The sequence below is a fragment of the Elephas maximus genome, chromosome 6, assembly GCF_024166365.1.
Source record: "Elephas maximus indicus isolate mEleMax1 chromosome 6, mEleMax1 primary haplotype, whole genome shotgun sequence".
Taxonomy (NCBI): Eukaryota; Metazoa; Chordata; class Mammalia; order Proboscidea; family Elephantidae; genus Elephas; species Elephas maximus.
This window is the reverse complement of record NC_064824.1, coordinates 76,979,539-76,999,049: the sequence shown is the minus strand read 5'-3', so window position 1 is coordinate 76,999,049 and position 19,511 is coordinate 76,979,539. Positions and strand designations below refer to the sequence as shown.

The 19,511-nt window shown below is 35.8% G+C and overlaps 1 protein-coding gene across 1 annotated transcript in view; it reads left to right on the top strand.

Annotated features, from left to right (window-relative positions):
- The window catches only part of TTN (titin), a 275,933-nt gene that overhangs the window by 106,056 nt on the left and 150,366 nt on the right, over positions 1-19,511 (top strand). Inside the window, exons 106-131 of the mRNA XM_049887553.1 lie at positions 54-113; positions 418-501; positions 2,443-2,514; positions 3,495-3,548; positions 4,557-4,961; positions 5,767-5,829; positions 6,180-6,257; positions 6,421-6,498; positions 7,086-7,172; positions 7,395-7,475; positions 8,682-8,765; positions 9,171-9,254; positions 11,770-11,853; positions 12,085-12,165; positions 12,312-12,392; positions 12,615-12,695; positions 12,865-12,948; positions 13,205-13,306; positions 13,757-13,861; positions 16,070-16,150; positions 16,340-16,414; positions 16,821-16,904; positions 17,064-17,147; positions 18,055-18,138; positions 18,855-18,935; positions 19,253-19,462. Coding sequence (XP_049743510.1) covers positions 54-113; positions 418-501; positions 2,443-2,514; positions 3,495-3,548; positions 4,557-4,961; positions 5,767-5,829; positions 6,180-6,257; positions 6,421-6,498; positions 7,086-7,172; positions 7,395-7,475; positions 8,682-8,765; positions 9,171-9,254; positions 11,770-11,853; positions 12,085-12,165; positions 12,312-12,392; positions 12,615-12,695; positions 12,865-12,948; positions 13,205-13,306; positions 13,757-13,861; positions 16,070-16,150; positions 16,340-16,414; positions 16,821-16,904; positions 17,064-17,147; positions 18,055-18,138; positions 18,855-18,935; positions 19,253-19,462 — 2,547 coding nt within the window. The remainder of the gene's footprint in view (positions 1-53; positions 114-417; positions 502-2,442; positions 2,515-3,494; positions 3,549-4,556; positions 4,962-5,766; positions 5,830-6,179; positions 6,258-6,420; positions 6,499-7,085; positions 7,173-7,394; positions 7,476-8,681; positions 8,766-9,170; positions 9,255-11,769; positions 11,854-12,084; positions 12,166-12,311; positions 12,393-12,614; positions 12,696-12,864; positions 12,949-13,204; positions 13,307-13,756; positions 13,862-16,069; positions 16,151-16,339; positions 16,415-16,820; positions 16,905-17,063; positions 17,148-18,054; positions 18,139-18,854; positions 18,936-19,252; positions 19,463-19,511) is intronic.

Below are 19,511 nucleotides of genomic sequence, written 5' to 3'. Positions count from 1 at the left end.
AAATAGCTGCGTTCTTAGTCCTTCTATGCTTATTATTTTATGTTCCCTTACAGATATCCCCGACTCCAGAGTTCCGATCCCAACTATGCCCATCAGAGCAGTACCACCAGAAGGTAGGACCAGCACCACAACACCTGGGCTTAGGGTAGAAATATTATACCACTAGGAAGTTAACAGTGCCCAAACCACGGCTGACAGAACAGACCCGTTGGTGTTGCATTCTTCACTGTGTAAATTAAAAATCAAAACAAAAGAGTAGTTACAGTCATAAATATAAGCTACTCTTATTTATTCTGATGATGGATTAGTACTGTAGCATCTTCGAAGTACTGAAAGAAATGCATGAGACCTTTCATCAATGTCACGCAAAATAGCAAACTTAAACATATTACTGATAATGGCATTTATTTTCTTCAGAAATTCCTCCTGTGGTTGTTCCTCCTATCCCTCTTTTACTACCAACACCTGAAGAAAAGAAACCACCAGCAAAACGGGTGGAAGGTATTATATGTTATCAACCTAAATGTCAAAATATTGAATTAACCAAGGCCAACTTAGAAAATGTTTAATGCAATGCATTGGCCCTCTAGTGGTCAGAAGTTGAATTGCCTCTCAAAATGTAGATATTTTCCTGTATTAACTACATGTGTAAGGCATATGCTTAAAACTCTGAAAACCATCAGATGAATAATATGCTTAATTTCAAAATATTGTATTTTAATGGAATCACTTAAACATTAATGGCAAATTGACTTTACCTTTTATATTTTCCTAACTGCTACACTAACAATAAAATGATGTCAATTTCTAGTATAGCTTATTGAAATCAGCCATATTAGCTTATATTCAAATTGAAAATTATAATTTACGTATTTTTCTCAATTAAAATGTAAACTGTTCTTTAAAATTGACTATTTTATTACAAGAAATTATTTATAATATCTTTGATATATCTGATTTTTTTTTTTTTTTTTTTTTTGTAGCTAAGGCATGAGCTTACCAATAAAGAGCTCTTAAGTGTGTCAGAAGAGAGCCCTGGTGGCATAGTGGTTAAAGTGCTTGGCTGTTAGCCAGCAGGTCGATGGTTTGAACCCACCAGCCACTCCATGGGAGAAAGATGTGGCAGTCAGCTTCCAAAAAGATTTATAGCCTTGGAAGCCATATGGGACAGCTCTCCTCTGCCCTATAGGGTCACTATGAGTTGGAATCAATTCAATGGCATTTTTTTTTAAGTGTGCTGGAGACAATCGTAACTGATGTTCTCGAATATTTTTAGTAGAAAAATTGTACTATTTGAGCTCTAAAACTGCTCAACTAAATCACTCAACTTCTTAGAGTTCAGGGGAGTCCTGAAGGCTGTCAGAGTTCTCCCAGCATGTTCAGTAAAAAATTGCACGTGGCAAAGTCATGTTTTCCCATAGCCAAGGAAGTCACTGCTACTGTGGTAGTTTCATGGCTTGATATGCTCGTCCCTAATGCCCACTGCAGTCGGTTTCAGAGGCTTCAGTTACTTTCCACCAGTATCAGGAGACAGTCAGTTAAAACCTTCTAGTTTTGTGACTATTACAATCTTGATGACAAAGAGCACCATTCTTATAATTTATATTTTATCTACTGCTGGTAAAAAGCTGGTAGCAGGAGGGAATAAGAATAAAAAATCATATATTAGATGTCCACTTACATTTCTGTTGTCAGGAATAATAGTTTATCTTAATGAATGATTTTTTCCTTGGGTGCTTGTTATAAACATGGCTAAGTCTGAGTACCAACTTTGAAACTTGGGAAATTAAATCATATTTAAAAAAAAGTCAGTGTTATTTATTCATGAATACTAGGGGGTATGACTTGGGATCAAGGTATGACTGTCCATTAACAGCAAAAGAGAATGTCCACAATATATCATAGATAAAACTTCACTAATTCACTTGTTATTCTTCTTCCTGACAAGTTTAAAGTGTTCACACCTATGTGAAATAAAGATAAAAATATGTACCTTTTCTATTTATGGTATCACTTGGATTCACTCCCCATGTTTGAAAACTTTACCTCTTCTTGTTGTTATGTGCTATCAAGTTGATTCCAACTCACAGAGAACCTACAGGACAGAGTAGAACTGCCCCATAGGGTTTCCTATGGGAGCAGACCGCCAGGTCTTTTCTCCCATGGAGTGACTGGTGAGTTCAATCCATTGATTTTTCCGTTAGCAGCCGAGCTTTAGACCATTGCACTACCAGGGCTCCTTCTTTACCTCTTAGTGGATATCAAATCAATATATATTCTAAAAATAGAAAATGTTTGCAGTCCAATCCAAAATCTTTCTGAAACACGTATCTTGCAATAATGTGCAGAGTCTCTTCTTACCATCTATATATGAAAAAATATTTCAATAAACCTCCTGGATTCCTGAAGACATTTTACTTACATCTAACATGTTTCTTTTAGTGAGCAAGAAGGCTGTGAAAAAAGATACCAAAAAAGTTGTCGCCAAACCTAAAGAAGAAGCACCACCTAAAGGTATTATAATTAATTAAAAAACAGTTTTAATTCTTTTCAATAAAGAGTTGGGGGTGGGGGAGGGTGGGAAGAGGATGAGTTTAAAGTCCTGAAATGGTGCCGCTCACTTCACTCACTCTTTGACTGTCTTTTGACTCTGACTCTCCCTTGACTCTCTTTTTCTCAACTTTCTTTTTCACCGCTTTTTTCTCTTCTGCCCTCCTCTGCCTATGTCTATCCATGACACCCAAAGGCAACCCCAGAGAATTCTTGTTACCCCTGGATGGTGATGTAAAGAAGGCACTGCCCTCTGGTCCACTAGCTGGTCATCATTAAGACACACCACTAGATAGTCAAGGGCTGATGCTAATTCCAAGCAGGTTGCCCAGCCTAACTCAGGATACTGCCTGCTCACCTGATCTAGGTGTAAATATTTGCAGGAAAAAAAAAAAAAAGAAAACCTTTATGGAGGAGGATGGATCCCATCATTTTAATGTTTAATATATCTTGGAAGGTTTTTAGGAAGAAGATTGGATAATTAAATTTAAACAAATAGTTTTAACCCATTTGATTAAGAACGGAGCACAACAATCTCCTAAAAGAAAGAGAATCCAGCAGTAATCATTTGTGAAATGCTGTGAAATAAGAGGAAGCTCAAAAAGCGTGGATATTTCATGAACTTTAGGACCTGAAAAAAATGAATAAACATTTTTAGCATTAGACATATAGATTATTCTCTATGTTTCAAGTTAATTTTTTTTAAATAAACCTCAATTAAAATCAAACTTCAACTCAAACAATCAAACTTGTTAATATGGTATTTGCATAGCATTTCTAGTGAACTGAATCTGGGAATTACAAAAGCATTATGATGGTTCCTGGTAGGGATGGTGTATTAGCAGTACTCATAGATCACCAAATGATTAACACTGATGCACAGGGTTAGTAAACATTGAACAGTACATAATCTAAAGATAAACATGTATTTTACGTTTTTGCAGTCCCAGAGGTTGTCAAGAAGCCCCTACCTCCTACTGCCTTGATCCCAGCAAAAGGTAAATGAAAAATTATTACACTTCTACAATTCATTCTTATTTTTAAGTATTAGGCACCTAGCTTATTATAAAGTTGTAGAGTCTCCTCTGCTCTATTAAAATCAGCATTAGAAGTGATGGTGCACTTGCTCTTCTCCCAGGAAAGGAAACTCAGGCAGAGTTCGTGCTGCCTGAGAAGAAGTGGTGAGGGCTAGAAAAGGAGGGCCCGTCCCTTTTTTTTTTCTTAATCGTATTTAACACAAATGTTAAGGATAACATAAATAATGGAAGCTTAGATATTTTTAAAATTTGATTATACAAAATCAACTAAGTGATTTGGTTATGTAATTTTATTTATTATCTTTATTAAACTGACTAAAGGGTCACATTCAATAGTTTAAAATGTAGGTTTAAAATTAGAAATGTGTTTGAAAAAATAATTGGAACTCTAAAAATATTGCAGAAACATTAAGTATAAATTCCATCAAATTATCAAATATTAAAATATCTCCTGGGAAGAAATTCGGAGTTCTGCAAACTGGAACTGCTATAGAACAATGAAAGCGGTGTCCATTTGATGATATTTCCTGATGCCATTTTGTTCAAGTTAGAAAAATCCTCAAATCAAGAGCAGAGTGCATCTCAATACTCTTTATTGTTTTCCATGGTCAACAAAAATTTAAATTGAACAATACATAGAAAAACCTAAGAAAATATACAGTAAAACCTGTGGAAATAGGAACGTATGTAAAGCAGAAACCTGTCAGAGAAGGAAAACTCAAATATTATCCACTAAAATAGGTGATAGGAAATTGGTAAGACTGCACCCTGTCAAAGGCAGAAAACTTGCGAGACCCAGAAAAACAAGGCAATCGCGTCCATTTCCGGTTCTCACAGGTCTCACTGCATAATACTGAGAGATCTGAGTTACTGATATTGTTTGGCTACGCAGACTTTCATTTAGTGAAATAATTGTATAGATGTAACTCATATGTTAATGTTATCTTTTTTACTTGTTTATTTCTTTAGCTCCTGAAATTATTGATGTATCCTCCAAGGCTGAAGAAGTAAAAATAATGACCATAAGCAGAAAGAAAGAGATTCAGAAAGAAAAAGGAGCTGTATATGAGAAAAAGGAAGCAGTCTATGAGGAGAAGAAAGTTTTTATAGAATCTTTTGAAGAACCTTATGAGGAACTGGAAGTGGAACCTTACACGGAGCCAACCGAAGAACCTTATTATGAAGAACCAGAGGAAGACTATGAAGAGACCAAGGTAGAAGCTAGAAAGGAATTTCATGAGGAATGGGAAGAAGATTTTGAAGAAGGGCAAGAGTACTATGAAAGAGCAGAAGGTTATGACGAAGGGGAGGAAGACTGGGAGGAGGCTTACCGAGAAAGAGAAGTTATTCAAGTTCAAAAGGAGGCTTATGAAGGTATGTATAAATTGGATGACTTTTTTTCTTTGCCTAACTTTTGCATAGTTTGTTATATTTTCAGTATTATTAACTCCATTTAGAATGGATATGAAATAGATGAAATTACCATTCTAGATTTTGTGAGGTTAAAAATCTTCAAAAACCTAATCTTTAAAATAGTCACTTTCTTCAGAGCAACAGAAAGTTCAAGTTTTACTTTCACTGCCTCATTGCATCTCTGATTGACCCTGATTCGAAACCTAGCACTAAGAATCATGTTAGCAATGTTGTTGTTAGGTGCCCTCGAGTCTGTTTCAACTAAGAGTGACCCCACATGACAGAGTAGAACTGCCTGATAGGGCTTCCTAGGCTGTAATCTTTACAGGACCAGATCACCAGGTCTTTTTCCTGAGGAGCTGCTGGGTGGGTTCAAACTGCCAACCTTTCAGTTAGCTGCCAAACGCTTAACTATTGTGCCCCCAGGTCTCCTGTGCTAGCAATAGCAAAACCAAAAACACCTCTGCCGTGATTCTGACTCATAGCAACCCTATAGGATAGGGTAGAACTGCCCTGTAAGGTTTCCAAGGCTGTAATCTATACTGAAGCCGACTGTCACATCTTTCTCCCACAAAGTAGCTGGTGGGTTCCAATGACTGACCTTTCAGTTAGCAACTAAGAGCCTTAACTACTACATCGCCAGGGATCCTATGTTAGTAATACTGATCTCAAATCTTAAATTGTACTTCTCATGTACAATTAACATAACCTTTCAGAACTTAACCCTATTTAAACATCTCTTCTTATGTCTGTGTTTTTATTTCAGAAGCACATGAGAGGGAAATTCCAGCAAAAGTGCCTGAAGAGAAAGAAGCACTGCCTCCTAAAGGTATGCAATTGGCATCATTTAAATGGATCAGCTTCAAGGTCATTATCATGGCTTGTTTGGCAAAGACGTACACATCACTGGCTCAATCCAATAGGCACAACTTCTCTAAGCTTTATTATATCAATGAATTTTTATCTTAAGAATTTCTATATGATTCATCTAATGCAAAAATAAAAATAAGATAAAAAAGACTATTATGGGAAATTTAAAATAAAATATAACCAATATACTTTAAGTACAGAAACTTGTGCTTAAAGTTCAGGGCAACAAACTTGTCTCTTTAAAATAAATACAGAGTAGGTTTTAATAGAAATTCTAAAAGTACTGCAATTTCTTTAAAATGCTTGCAGTTGTTAAGAAGCCAGTAGTTGAAAAAATTGAAAAGACTTCCCGAAGAATGGAGGAAGAAAAAGTTCAAGTCACCAAAGGTATTATCATTTCAAACCTTTCTACTGCCATGCGCACAAGTAACCTGTTTACTGATCTATACTCACATGTTAGTTATTTCTATATTCATCTAAACTAAGTTTTTTTTAATTTGTGCAAAACAGTATTCTTCACAATACAAATATATTTGTACATATTTTTAAGTACCCCAAGTTTCGAAGAAGATTGTTCCACAAAAACCTTCCCGGATTCCAGTACAGGAAGAAGTTATTGAAGTGAAAGGTATACATCTTCCTCTTTCACCTGCAAGTTTTAAACATTTTTATTTATGTGTATGGATGTGTATACATATTCTGCTAAATCATTCACAAATCTGAAACCACCGAAAAGACACTTTTTATAATACACATCTTCTGTTGAGCTGCACTTAGGACTTATGTAAGTAAATAATGGTATTTGTTTCAACTTTTGCTTTTCAAAGATTATAGAATTTTTTTTCTAAGGAAAAGTTTGTGTTTAATGAATAGTTTCCTAACTTCACTATGCAATGCATTTCATTGCATATAACATCCCCCACCCTCTCATAACAGATTTTGAAAAGTACCACATTATGTGTGAAGAAGTTGTGTCTATTTGATTCCCACTTAATAATGTTTGATAAAGGCTGTGTGGATTGTTCGTTCCTATAGGTCAAAACATGATTTCTTTTCTTATCAATACTGGATTTGTTCTCAAGCAATCATATTAACCCACTCATTCTGTGTCTGAAGACTTAAACGTAGTGTACGATTTATGTATTTGATCTCATGTGAAAAAAAAAAAAGTTGTCCTAGAAAAAGAAATACTAATGCAAAACATTCTTTTTAAAGTACCAGCTGTGCAAGCAAAGAAGATGGTTGTTTCAAAGGAAGAGATGTTCTTTGCTGCTTACACAGAGGAGGAGGTGTCAGTTACAGGTATAAGGCAAATTTGAACTTGGGGCTCAAACGGATGGGTTGTTATCCCTCTTCTTCTTACCTCATTTGTGACTGGGCAGGCCTTCTGTCCCTCTGTATTTCTCTGTCTTCTTTTCATTCCACATTTGTGTCTGTTTTAATTTTTTTTTCAATATTCTTTATAAATTACCATTGCCACCCACAACATGGCATATCAGTAATTAAAATGTACATTTTTTAAAGTCCCTGAGGTACAAAGGAAAACTGTTACTGAAGAGAAAGTTCACGTTGCTGTTTCCAAAAAGATTGAACCTCCACCTAAAGGTATTAGTGATTCATTCTAAGTTTAGAATCTTTCAAAAGTTGGTGTAAATTCCTTAGTAGACATCTGAATGTTAATGTTGAATAATAGATTCAGCCACATAGCCGAGAGATCTATAGTCACTATGTGCAGAGGCATTTTGGTGGGGGCAGTGGGAGGACCAGGACTGAGACACAGGAGAGATGGATGAAAATTAATGCATGCTCTTCTCCCCACATCAGGGAGCTTACGGTCTAGTGACCAGCTATTGGTGTGTACATACAGTGTCCAGAAGCCAGTTCATGCCAGCTTCCAAAAGCCGATTGTTAAATTTTCAGGAATGCTGTGAGCCAGTGGCCTAATGTGGCCATTATTAAAAATTAAACTATAAAAAACTTACAATTAAATAAATTATATTAGAAACAATGGTGATAAATACTCAAAACACATTACTTCCTATTTTACCGCATTTTACTTTTATCTGTGCGTCTGAGGTTTTTTATGCCTCTTGAATCTGTATGGTGGAAATGTTGTGGTTGTTGTTAGTTGCCGTGGAGCTGATTCTGACCCATGGCAATCCCGTGTGTTACGGAGTACAGCTGCACCAAAGGGCTTTCTTGGTTGTAATCTTAATGGAAGCAGATTGCCAGGCCTTTTCTTCTACAGTACTGCTGGGTGGGTTTGAACTGCCAACGTTTATGTTAGCAGTCAAGTGCAAACCGTTTGCCCCATCTAGAAATAATGTATATTAACATGATACCACACATCTCTGTGGCACCGATGCCAGGCTAGTAGCCACAGTGTTTTTGCAACCACAGAAATCGGCAAACACTACATAGCAGGGCTCCATGCCACCCACCTGCAGCCAATTGTTAAACATTTAAGATACAGAGATATTCCAAATAATCTGATGCAATTACCTCATAAAAGTAAATTTTCTGAAAGTGATCTTCAAAGCTGTTGTTTATAAAAAATCGGTCTCTGAGGAACAGGCTCTGGCTCCTACTCCTAAGGAAGTAGAGACTCCTACAACAAAAAGGAAATAACAGTCACGACATTTGCTCCTTAACCATGCATCTTCCTCACCTTTGTTTCTAAAACATAATTTGCCTCCATTCAACTAGTATGAAAAGGGAATGTCTGCTCTTTATTTAAATTCTGAATGTTGCAACATATCCCTTGTTGTCAAAATGTACAATTTCTCAAAACTGGCACTTTTTTTTTAAAAGTCCCTGAGCCACCTAAGAAACCAGTCCCAGGAGAAGTGGTCCCTGTTCCCATTCCTAAAAAGGCGGAGCCCCCAGCAGCCAAAGGTAGAATAATACTTTTGGAAAAAAAAATTCTTAGTGTCTGTCTTCCTGTTGTTTGTTTGTTTTTAAATGGGGTCTGTGAATTAAAATGTCATCTGTGACTATGGTGATATGTTTAATTCTGTGTGTGTTGATTTCATTTAATTTTTACTAATGTGTTATACAAGTATCAGTAACATTTTTAGACTCCAACCCATGCTAAGAAGGCCTTTGTCTGCTTCATGTAATGTCAAGTGGTATTGATTTATTTAGCATGCATTTCCGTCACCAGTAGGGCATATTAAATGACCAAATGCCTACTTCTTTATTCTTATGCCCTTACTAAAAATTTGTGTTTTCATGTAATCTTAAATGTCTCAGAAGGAGACTAGAATTCTCAACTTTGTTTCACCAATGGTATCTTTAAAGTGCCTGAGGTTCCCAAGAAACCTCTGCCTGAGGAGAAAAAGCTTGTTCCTGAACCCAAGAAAGAAGTTCCTGCTCCCGCAAAAGGTACACCAGAATGGACAATGGGGACACTCAAATGCTGGCTGCATGCTTTCTGCAGTCTTCACGTGTACCATGCTGTCTTCCCATTTTGTTGCTTTTACATGTTCCTTGTGTGTTTAATGTTTGCCTGTTTCAAGGACATACTCTTTTTTGTGTGTGAATTATAGTCACTTTTTTCTCTTTTTTTTTTTTATTATTGTACTTTAGATGAAGGTTTACAGAACAAACTAGTTTCTCATCATACAGTTAGTACACACATTGCTCTATGACATTGGATAACAACCCCACAACATGTCAACACTCTCCATTCTCAACCCTGGGTTCTGTATTACCAGCTTTCCTGTTCCCTCCTGCCTTCCAGTCCCTACCCCAGGGCTGGTGCACTCCTTTAGTCTTGTTTTGTTCCATGGGTCTGTTCAAATCTTTGGCTGAAAAGTGTAACCTCATTAGTAAGCTGAAAGGGTGTCGGGGGGCATACTCTTAGGGTTTCTCCAGTCTCTGTCAGGCCAGCAAGTCTGGCATTTCTCTTGGAGTTAGAATTTTGTTCTACATGTTTTCTCCAGCTCTGACTGGGACCCTCTTCAAGGACATACTCTTGATATACATTCTTTGATATTCAACCTTCCTAAGACACCCCCAAAAAGTGTTATTGAAAGAACTGTGTTAAATTGCTATCTTATTTTTAATATCTTTCCTTTTTTAACAAAGAAATATTTGTGAAACACTCATCTTCTACAGACATGTTTCTAAGAAAAACTCTTCTATCACTTATACATGTTACTTTTTCTTAATAAAAACACTTGAAAGAGTAGAGATAGGCAATGACAACTGGAGAGTGTTTGGAACACTGAATGTTGACTAGATAAAGATGTATACAATGCTGCTAATAACTGCCACTCTTCCTAAAAGTCAATAATGGCAAGTCTTGAATGATGGGAAAAACATAGATTTTTTGGCATTTACTTTCACTGTGTTTCTTGGGATATTAGTTGGACATCAATGTTAGCCATAAATGTTGCAATTATCTAATTAGCTAGTTAAGGTACATTTCATTTATGTGTGTTAGAATTCAAATATGCTTCTGTATTATAATGCAAATACCTTGCTTTTCTTGGAAGTACAAACCCTTCCTACCACTTATCCATCGTAGCAAGAAACTCTTTAGCAGCAAAATCATCATAATTTATCAGATTCTCAAACCCTGGTCTTCTAGCCACTAAAAGACACTACTTTTCATAGGCAATAAAGTTACAAACTTCACACATCTGGTCAATTATAGGAAGATTCAACAAGAATCAACATCATCTAATTCAGGACAATCATATACAGATTTTCCTTTTTTTTATGTTTCTTTTTGCCTGACTTCTTAATGTTTCTATTTACTTCCTAAATCTAATCTGCTTCTGTTTCTCAAACCCCTGGATTATTTAGAATTCTGGGTGTTTTTTGTCTTTGTAGTCAAATAAAATGTAACCTTCTGTAGTTATCCAACCATTAAAATACAAAGGTCATATTTACTAAAATCAATACTAACACCAAAGTCACTCGATCACTCCTGAAGGAGAGGCATGTCTTATTTGTCCCTAAACAATAACATAAAATACACATACTAATATGTGTATATGTATAAGCATGTACAGGTATATATAGCATAACATAAACATATATACATGTATAAATTATATCTGTATAATCACACCAAGATATTACAGACCTAAGTGCAGAGGTACAGAGGTTCACAAAAGCTACTGTTATCTTATTTAAAATACGAATAATTATTGCTAATAATGCATGCTGTTGAAATTCATCTTCCAACTAAAAATTCAATATCATCAATATTTAGGATAGATAACTTAAGCCCACTGTAAACCTTTTTGGGTCACAGACCCTGTTCAAAACTACAGAGCCTCATATGCACATACCTACAAAATTTTGCACACAGAACTCCCCCAAAGCCTTGACACATGGATATCAGATTGAAAGGCCTACTCTAGATTAGTAGTGTTTTCTAAATTCTGAATACATCATACCAACCAAAAAAAAACCAAATCATAGGCACACCAAAAACATCAGAAGAGAAATGGAAAAAAGAAATTAGTAAGTTATACAGACACAACTAAACACTTCTCAGACTTTAAAATAAATTAAGCCTTGTCACAGACTCCATTTCTGAATACAAAACAGATTTTTCTATATACTAAATCCACACTATGTATTGTTTGTGTAATCACTGACTAGTTTGTTTGTATCGAAAGCATACCAACCCATAAAGAAAGGATGGATTCTACACACGTCCTTTTGTGTACGTACTCTGATTTATAACTGTCTAAATACCTTTTTTTCTTAAATACCTTTATAACATTATTTGTAAATTCTTGGTTTCAATATTCTGCATCATCGTCCGTATGTATAGAGAATCTATAATAACATTAATAAACTACACAAAGATTTGTGTATGTGCATGTCCATTCAAAAAAGTGATACATCTGAACTAACATTTTGTTTTAAAAATTTTAAGTCCCAGAGGTGCCTAAGAAACCCGTGCCTGAAGAAAAAGTTCCAGTTCCTGTTGCAAAGAAAAAGGAAGCTCCACCAGCTAAAGGTACAGTGACTTGCTTAGTAAAGAAACCCTTTTTTCATGTTTTGAGTGGGAAACACTTTTTGTGTTTAATTTTCTGTTAATTAAGTTAGCTTAATTCAAAATGAAATGTTTTCTGGCATGAGAGAATTCAGTTTAAGCGTCAGTCAGCTTGTCTGCTTTCTTACAAAATAATAGCACACCAGCTAGTTTGGAAAATATAAAGTCAACTTTAAAAACTAATGTCTTTTCAAGTTCCTGAAGTAGAGAAAAGAGTTGTCACAGAAGAAAGAATAACAGTGGTTACTCAAAGAGAGGAATCTCCGCCACCAGCAGGTACTTAATCCTGTCTCTACGAAATAATCTTGTCCTTCCTTCAGGCTTCTTTAATTGCATGTCTTATTTAATGAGCCTGCCAATTCTATGTTGCTCGTTTATTTTGGCCTTTTTGAGAATTTTAAAATCAAATACCATCCTTTAAGTGCCAGAAATACCAAAGACGAAAGTTCCAGAAGAAAGAAGACTCATTCCTCAGAAAGAGGAAGAAGCTCCACCACCAAAAGGTATTGTCTCTCCATCTTTCCAAGAACCATCTTTTTAATAATATGTTCCAAGGCAGATGATGGTTTTGTTGGTTTTGTGATGATTGCATTGTGGGTGTATATCTGTGTTTTGTGTTGGGCTTCAGTGAGGTAATGTCGAAGTTCTAATGAGCCTACCAATTCTGTGTTGCTTGTTTATTTTGGCCTTTTTGAGAATTTTAAAATCAAATACCATCCTTTAAGTGCCAGAAATACCAAAGAAGAAAGTTCCAGAAGAAAGAAGACTCATTCCTCAGAAAGAGGAAGAAGCTCCACCACCAAAAGGTATTGTCTCTCCATCTTTCCAAGAACCATCTTTTTAATAATATGTTCCAAGGCAGATGATGGTTTTGTTGGTTTTGTGATGATTGCATTGTGGGTGTATATCTGTGTTTTGTGTTGGGCTTCAGTGAGGTAATGTCAAAGTTCTAAATGTTTATAATGTTTCTAAAAGTGCCAGCTTTACGTAAGAAACCTGTCCCAGAGGAGAAAGCTCCAGTGCCTGTCCCTGTCACAAAGAAAGCTCCTCCTCCCCGAGGTAGGATTTGTCTCCGGCCTCTGCCAAAGATCTTTTAGCCTGTGAATTCTTGCTTTTTATATATGTTGTCTTTTACTGACTTTTACCTTGCCTCTGACAAAATTTTTGTGTTTATATACTCATGATACGTTGTGCAACTTGTTTCCTGTTTTGCTGGTAAAACTTGGTGTACTGTGCAAATCTTACCCAAATTCTAGGAAAAGAGAATAGTTAAAATTCTTGATTTTTAAACTTCAACTTTAATGCTTTTTTAAAGCTGAAGTTTCTAAGAAAATTGTTGCAGAAGAAAAAAGATTTGTTGCCGAAGAAAAACAATCATTTGCAGTTCCTCAGAGCGTGGAAGTCATGCGGCACGAAGGTATATAATTGGATATACAATTGGAAGTGGGAGGAGAAATGAGTTTCTGTGTGTTTCTTTGAAGTCTCTTCTTCTTTCCAAATGTGATTGTTTAATGTTAGAAATTGTCCTTGTCAGTTGTCTCTCTCTTATGTTGATATCACTATGTGTCTACCTATTGTAACCTTCTGGAACTGAGTCTTCTGTGTCTATATTAGTCCTGAATCATTCTAAAAAAGTGAGTCAGGGTGCTGAAAATGTGGTAAGTGTGATAAGGCCACACCTGGAAATAATTCTAATATTCTTCTCAGTCTTGGGCTGTACTGTGCCCTCATCTTAAATAAGCTCTCTCCTTGTGATGAGGACATACTGTGAAGTCAGATAGAAGAACCACTATGGATCTGTAGTGAACGCATGGCTATTTGAGGAGGCTGAATTTAAATTAAATCTTATCTTTTAAAATATCTACAGAGGAGGAATGGAGTTATGAAGAAGAAGAAAGAATTTCTGTTTCAGTTTATAGAGAAGAGGAAAGAGAAGAGGAAGAGGAGAAAGTGGAGGTTACAGAATATGAAGGTAAATAATACAATAAGCTAGAAATGACCTAGAATTCTGATGAGATGTATCCTTTCACAGATTGTTTATCAGATCGATGAAAAGTGACACAAATTCAGGAAGCATCTACTGGCCTCGTTACCAGTCGGGGGCAGGGTGGGGGAGGGAAACGCAGTTGCTGTTGAGTTGAATCCAACTCATGGAGACCCTATATGTGTTAGACTAGAACTGTGCTCCATAGAGTTTTCAATGGCCGATTTTTCAGAAGTAGATCACCAGCCCTTTCTTCCAAAGCAGCTCTAGATGGACTTGAACCACCAACCTTTCAGCAGCCAAGTCCTTAACTGCTTGTGCCACCCAGCCCTCATTAGATATATCTTTGGTTCAAAATACAAGGTTTGGGAGCATTACTTAGAAGTAAACATACCAGTGTATATCTTATCCACCCCCTCTTGTTTGTTTATGTTGGGAAAAAGGCTTCAATAATTATCATTTATAGTTAACTACTGAGAGCAGGTATCGACCCATGTACATATATGCTTTTATTAAACAGGGCTTGGTAGACAGTCATAAACTTCACTTTAGTATTCTAATGTCTAAAACATGAGTAATATAGTGTTACTCAAACTTAACACTGTACACATATATATATATATGCACACACATGCACACACAGATGGAACAAAAGTTTTATGAAATAATACCCTTATAATGTGTAATACACTTGAAGTTTTCACTTACATTCTGTTCATTAAAAAATGCAAGTTGTAACCTGATAAATTGGTTTCATAACTCACTAATGTGTCCTGATTCACATCCAGAAGGCCAGGTTTGTGAATCTGAAGCCCCGAATACATAGACCTTTCCTACACTTCATGAATGGAGGAATCAATTATGTAATATCTGTAGTCAAAATGACTTGCCATCAGATGAACCCATACTTATAATGGTAGTTCTTTATAGTTTCTTAAGGATTGAACTCTTTATTTCAATACTGGGATACATTTTTAATGAATTAAGGCATTAGCACATTTCCTGCTAAAATCTAGCATTCTTGTTAAAGCTATACTGTATATCCAAAAGAATTTTCCTAAGAAAGTCCTAATGTAGCTCTGCTTTAAGGGGAAATCATAAGTTCTATTATTAACAAATTAACTCCCTTCCCAATGAAAAGATGAGTAGAATAGTACCTTGAGATGTCCTCGAGTACATTCTTGGTCAATAAGAAGTGGGTTTTCCCCCTTTTTTCTCCACTTGGAAGAAAAGTCCACGTGAAATCCGAGATGTATAGTCTTAACGGAATGACCAGTAATAGAGCAAGATGGGACATAACTCCCAAGAGGAAGCCCAGCAGCTCTGTTGTGCTTCTTGGGAGAGGTTGTGACATTAGGCATACGTCAGGAACCTGGTGGATTTGAAGAAGGGCCCCATTCCTTCTAATGTTAAGTTTGGAATACAAAACAAGGACACAAGGAAAATTCTTGTATGGATCTTATTCCAGTTTTTGACAGTATACATTATCAGTTTCCTTCAGTACCCCAGCCTTTCTATTTAAAGGACAGTCATTCTATGATATTCGCATGTTTTCATTAAGCCCAAAAGATTTATGGAAAGATGAATGGATGGCCTGCTACATTTGCTTCTAGTATAAAAAGTAGATGTGTTTTTAACTGGACCTTTCTATTCTATAATCAACTTTATACATGTAGGCTCAAAAACCACGTGAAGACTTCTTCCTCTTCTACCATACCTGTCCCTGCAAAACTAGGGGGAAAAAATGCTTGTTTCCAAGTCCTCAGGTTTTTCATATGTAATACATGCGTCTCTTCTTTCTTAAAAACTTGTGATTCCGCAAGTATGTTTCTGCCCTGCAGCCTTCAAATCTAAAGTGTTCTGTTATTATTGACACTTGTTTTCAAATTCTTGTGTTCTTGTGAATTTAGCCACTAGAATTTTTTTTGTCTTGTATTTGTCCTGTTCTTGTGAATATAATCATTGTTATGATACACTTAAAAATTAAATTAATGAAAAAATATCTCCCATACTCTTTATCAAAGCATATGCTTTGATTAAAATGCTCTTCTCTGGGTATTTTAAACAGGCACAGTCAGGGATCTGCCAAGTGTTCAACTTCTGCTATTTTAATTACTTTTTGAAGTGATAAATTACAGCAAAAACAAAGGTAAAAAGCACCATAATTGATCTTCTTTAAAATTGCTGTCTTTAAAGTGATGGAAGAGCCCGAAGAATATGTTGTAGAAGAAAAGCTGCACCTTATTGCCAAGAGAGTGGAAGCTGAACCAGCCGAAGGTATATTGATTGTTAAATTAATTTTAGTCTGCCGTGTGTTCAGTTTGCCCAATTTTTTATGTTTCTCTTATAGTTAACTTATCCTCTGTATTTCAGTGTTGATAAATATCAAATCTAAATAAAAAGATTTATTTTGTATTAAAAATAAATCTGGACACTTCTACAAGTATATTTTATAATCTTTTTAAGTGCCTGAGGAGCCTCGGAAAATTGTACCAAAACCGAAAGTCCCTGCTAAAAAAGAGGAGCCTCCGCCAGCTGAAGGTACAATTCTCTTTAAAATATATAACCAAAAACCAAACCCACTGCCGTCAAGTTGATTCCAACTCATATCGACCCTATAGGACAGAGTAGAACTGCCCCGTAGAGTTTCCAAGGAGCGCCTGGCGGATTTGAACTGCTGACCTTTTGGTTAGCAGCCCTAGCACTTAACCGCTACGCCACCAAGGTTTCCTTAAAATATATATGATACTATTTATCTTAATAGATATAATAATGCCTTTAGTTGCATAACTGTAAGTTTTTGTCCACACACATGTATTTTTGCTGAGTATAATCATTAATGTTTGTAATTATGTGTGATCCTTCCGAAAAGTCAGTTCTAAGCTCCAAAATTATATCACTTCTTATGTAATGCAAACTAATATTCTTAAACCTAATCTTCCTAAAGTTCCTGAAGCACCTAAGAAAATTGTGCCAGAGAAGAAGATTCCTGCTGCAGTTCCTAAAAAGGAAAAGGTGCCACCAGCTAAAGGTATATTAGATTTTACTTTATTCTTGAATAATTCCTGTCTTTTTCATCTTAAATTGATAAAATTCATCAAATTTTAGAGCATTATCAAGCAAATCAGTGTGCCTGTGTTTAGTGTTTTTTATATTGTATGTTTGACCGTGTTGCCTGCTATCTTTTAAGTACCAGAAGAGCCAAAGAAACCAGTTCCAGAAAAAAGGGCTCCTCCAAAAGCAGTTACGGTAGAAGAACCTCCCGCAGCCAGAGGTAACTGAAATCCCCCACCACGAAAACTAGAAGCATATGTCTTGCCTCTCTTTCTCTCGCTGCTGTCCTTTGGGTCACAGGACAATATGCAGGTTATTGGTGTATGTTGGTGGCAATGGTGTATCATTGCCTTGTCTTTGGGTGGAGTATTACATATTGTGATGTTTATTTGTGTGTACCTTGTAAATTTGTTTCTGGCTCATAAATTTTTTTAAAAATTCCACTTTAAATAATATCACTCCCTAATCCTAAAATTATCTTTTAAGTGACTGAGAGGCACAAGCAAATTAGCCAAGATGAAAAAGCTCATGTTGCTGTAACTAAAAAAGAGGAGGCTCCAAGGGCAAGAGGCACATCGCCCCTTGCAACGAGCAGAATATTGTACTTGCCCTATCTGTGTCTTAGTTATCTAGTGCTGCTATAACAGAAATGCCACAAGTAGGTGGCTTTAACAAACAAATTTATTTTCTCACAGTTTAGGAGGCTAGAAGTCTGAATTCAGGGTGCTGGCTCTAGGGGAAGGCTTTCCCTCTCTGTCAGCTCTGGAGGAAGGTCCTTATCTCTTTAGGTTTTGCTTCCTGATTCCTTTTATATCTCAAAAGAGATTGACCCAAAATACACCCTATACCAATCCTACCTCATTATCATAACAAGGACAATTTATTCCCAAATGGGATTATACCCACAGGTATAGGGATTAGGATTTACAACACATACTTTTGGGGGACATAATCCCCAACACCTTATTTTCTTTACCTCATACACTGATTACAGGTTTTCAGTTTTGTTGTTGTTGTTTCATGTTTGGAACGATGAAAATGTCAACTCTCTTGTTTTGGGTTACTATTATACTTTTTGTGGTTTGAATGAGGGAAACAATTCTTTAAAGCGAAATCTGTCTTTAAAGTGCCGGAGGAACCTAAGAGAGCTGTCCCAGAAGAAAAAGTTCCAAAACTCAAACCTAAAAAAGAGGCGGAGCCACCAGCTAAAGGTATACCACCTCTTTAAAAAAATTCAAAATAAGCATTTACGTATTGAAACTAATCTAGTAGAATTGAGGTCATTAGAGAAAATAATTTAAATACAGATTAGAAGGTAATAAATGTTATTATTTCTTACCACTTCAAAACTGAACATTTCTAATACCAGAAAGTACCCTTTCTCTCTTTTTTTCTAAAAAATGTGAAGCTGCCCCCAAACATGTGAAGTTGGTTTTTCTTAAAATCAATTTGTATTCCAATGTGTTCTTTGTTATTTGTTTATCATCACTTATTTGCCTAATGCTTGTTTTATATGGCAGTCTTTAGTGACATTTTTAATTTCTAAAATCCCGAATTTTCTACATTGTGCTAGTAGAGCTTATGAAAATAGTTTAGAATTAAGGTAAAGACATTATTTATGTAACCCAAGTCTTTGTCTAATGCCTTAATTTTAGTTTCATGGTCATTGTTTCTGTTGTCTAGTTTTCTGTCTCATTTCTTTTAAAAATACTACTTGATCTTCCTAAAGCTATTCGATGTCTTTGAAGCATTATATAGCTTAGAGAAAAGTATTTATATGCATATGAGACCATGTTTATTTCCAGGTCTATTGATTTGTCTTGTCATTTAAATAGGCATTGCTAATGATTGCCTTTGTGTAAAATTATTCCCAATACATATATTTTAAGAATCTTTCAATTCACTTTTAATAATTGTTCTTTTAAAGTGGCTGAAATCAGAAAAAGAGCTGTTAGAGAAGAGAAAGTATCCATTGAAGTTCCAAAAAGAGAACCTGATCGTGCTAAAGGTATATTTGTGCTTCGATTAAACGATAAAATGAAGCATGAGACCATATGGTCCTTTGGCTGGTAGTTCCCAATTTGACTCCCATACTTTATTGGCTTATTGTTGACTAAAGGTAGGGAATCTAACATTTCGAATCACAGTTAGCAAATGTACACACCCAGATACCTTGACCAGCAAAGGACAGTGAGGGTCTCCCATAACCAGTGCATTAAACCATGAGACCATCACAAAGGAATGAAATCAAAGCACATTGTTGCTATCATTCCTACCCGAAGTGAACTTAAAGTAAAATGATGCCTGTTGTCAATATTATTATAGAAGCAATAACTGTAACAGAAGAGAAAAAGTGGTCTTACGCCCAAGAAGAAGAAACTATTTCGGTACAACGTGAAGAGGAGTATGAAGAATATGAAGAATATGATTATAAAGAATTTGAGGAGTATGAACCAACAGAGGAGTATGACCAATATGAAGAATATGAAGAGCGTGAGCTCGAACGTTATGAAGAGCATGAAGAATATGTCACAGGTATGAGGCTATGGTTACACTGTCGATAAAAGATATACTATTTTAATTA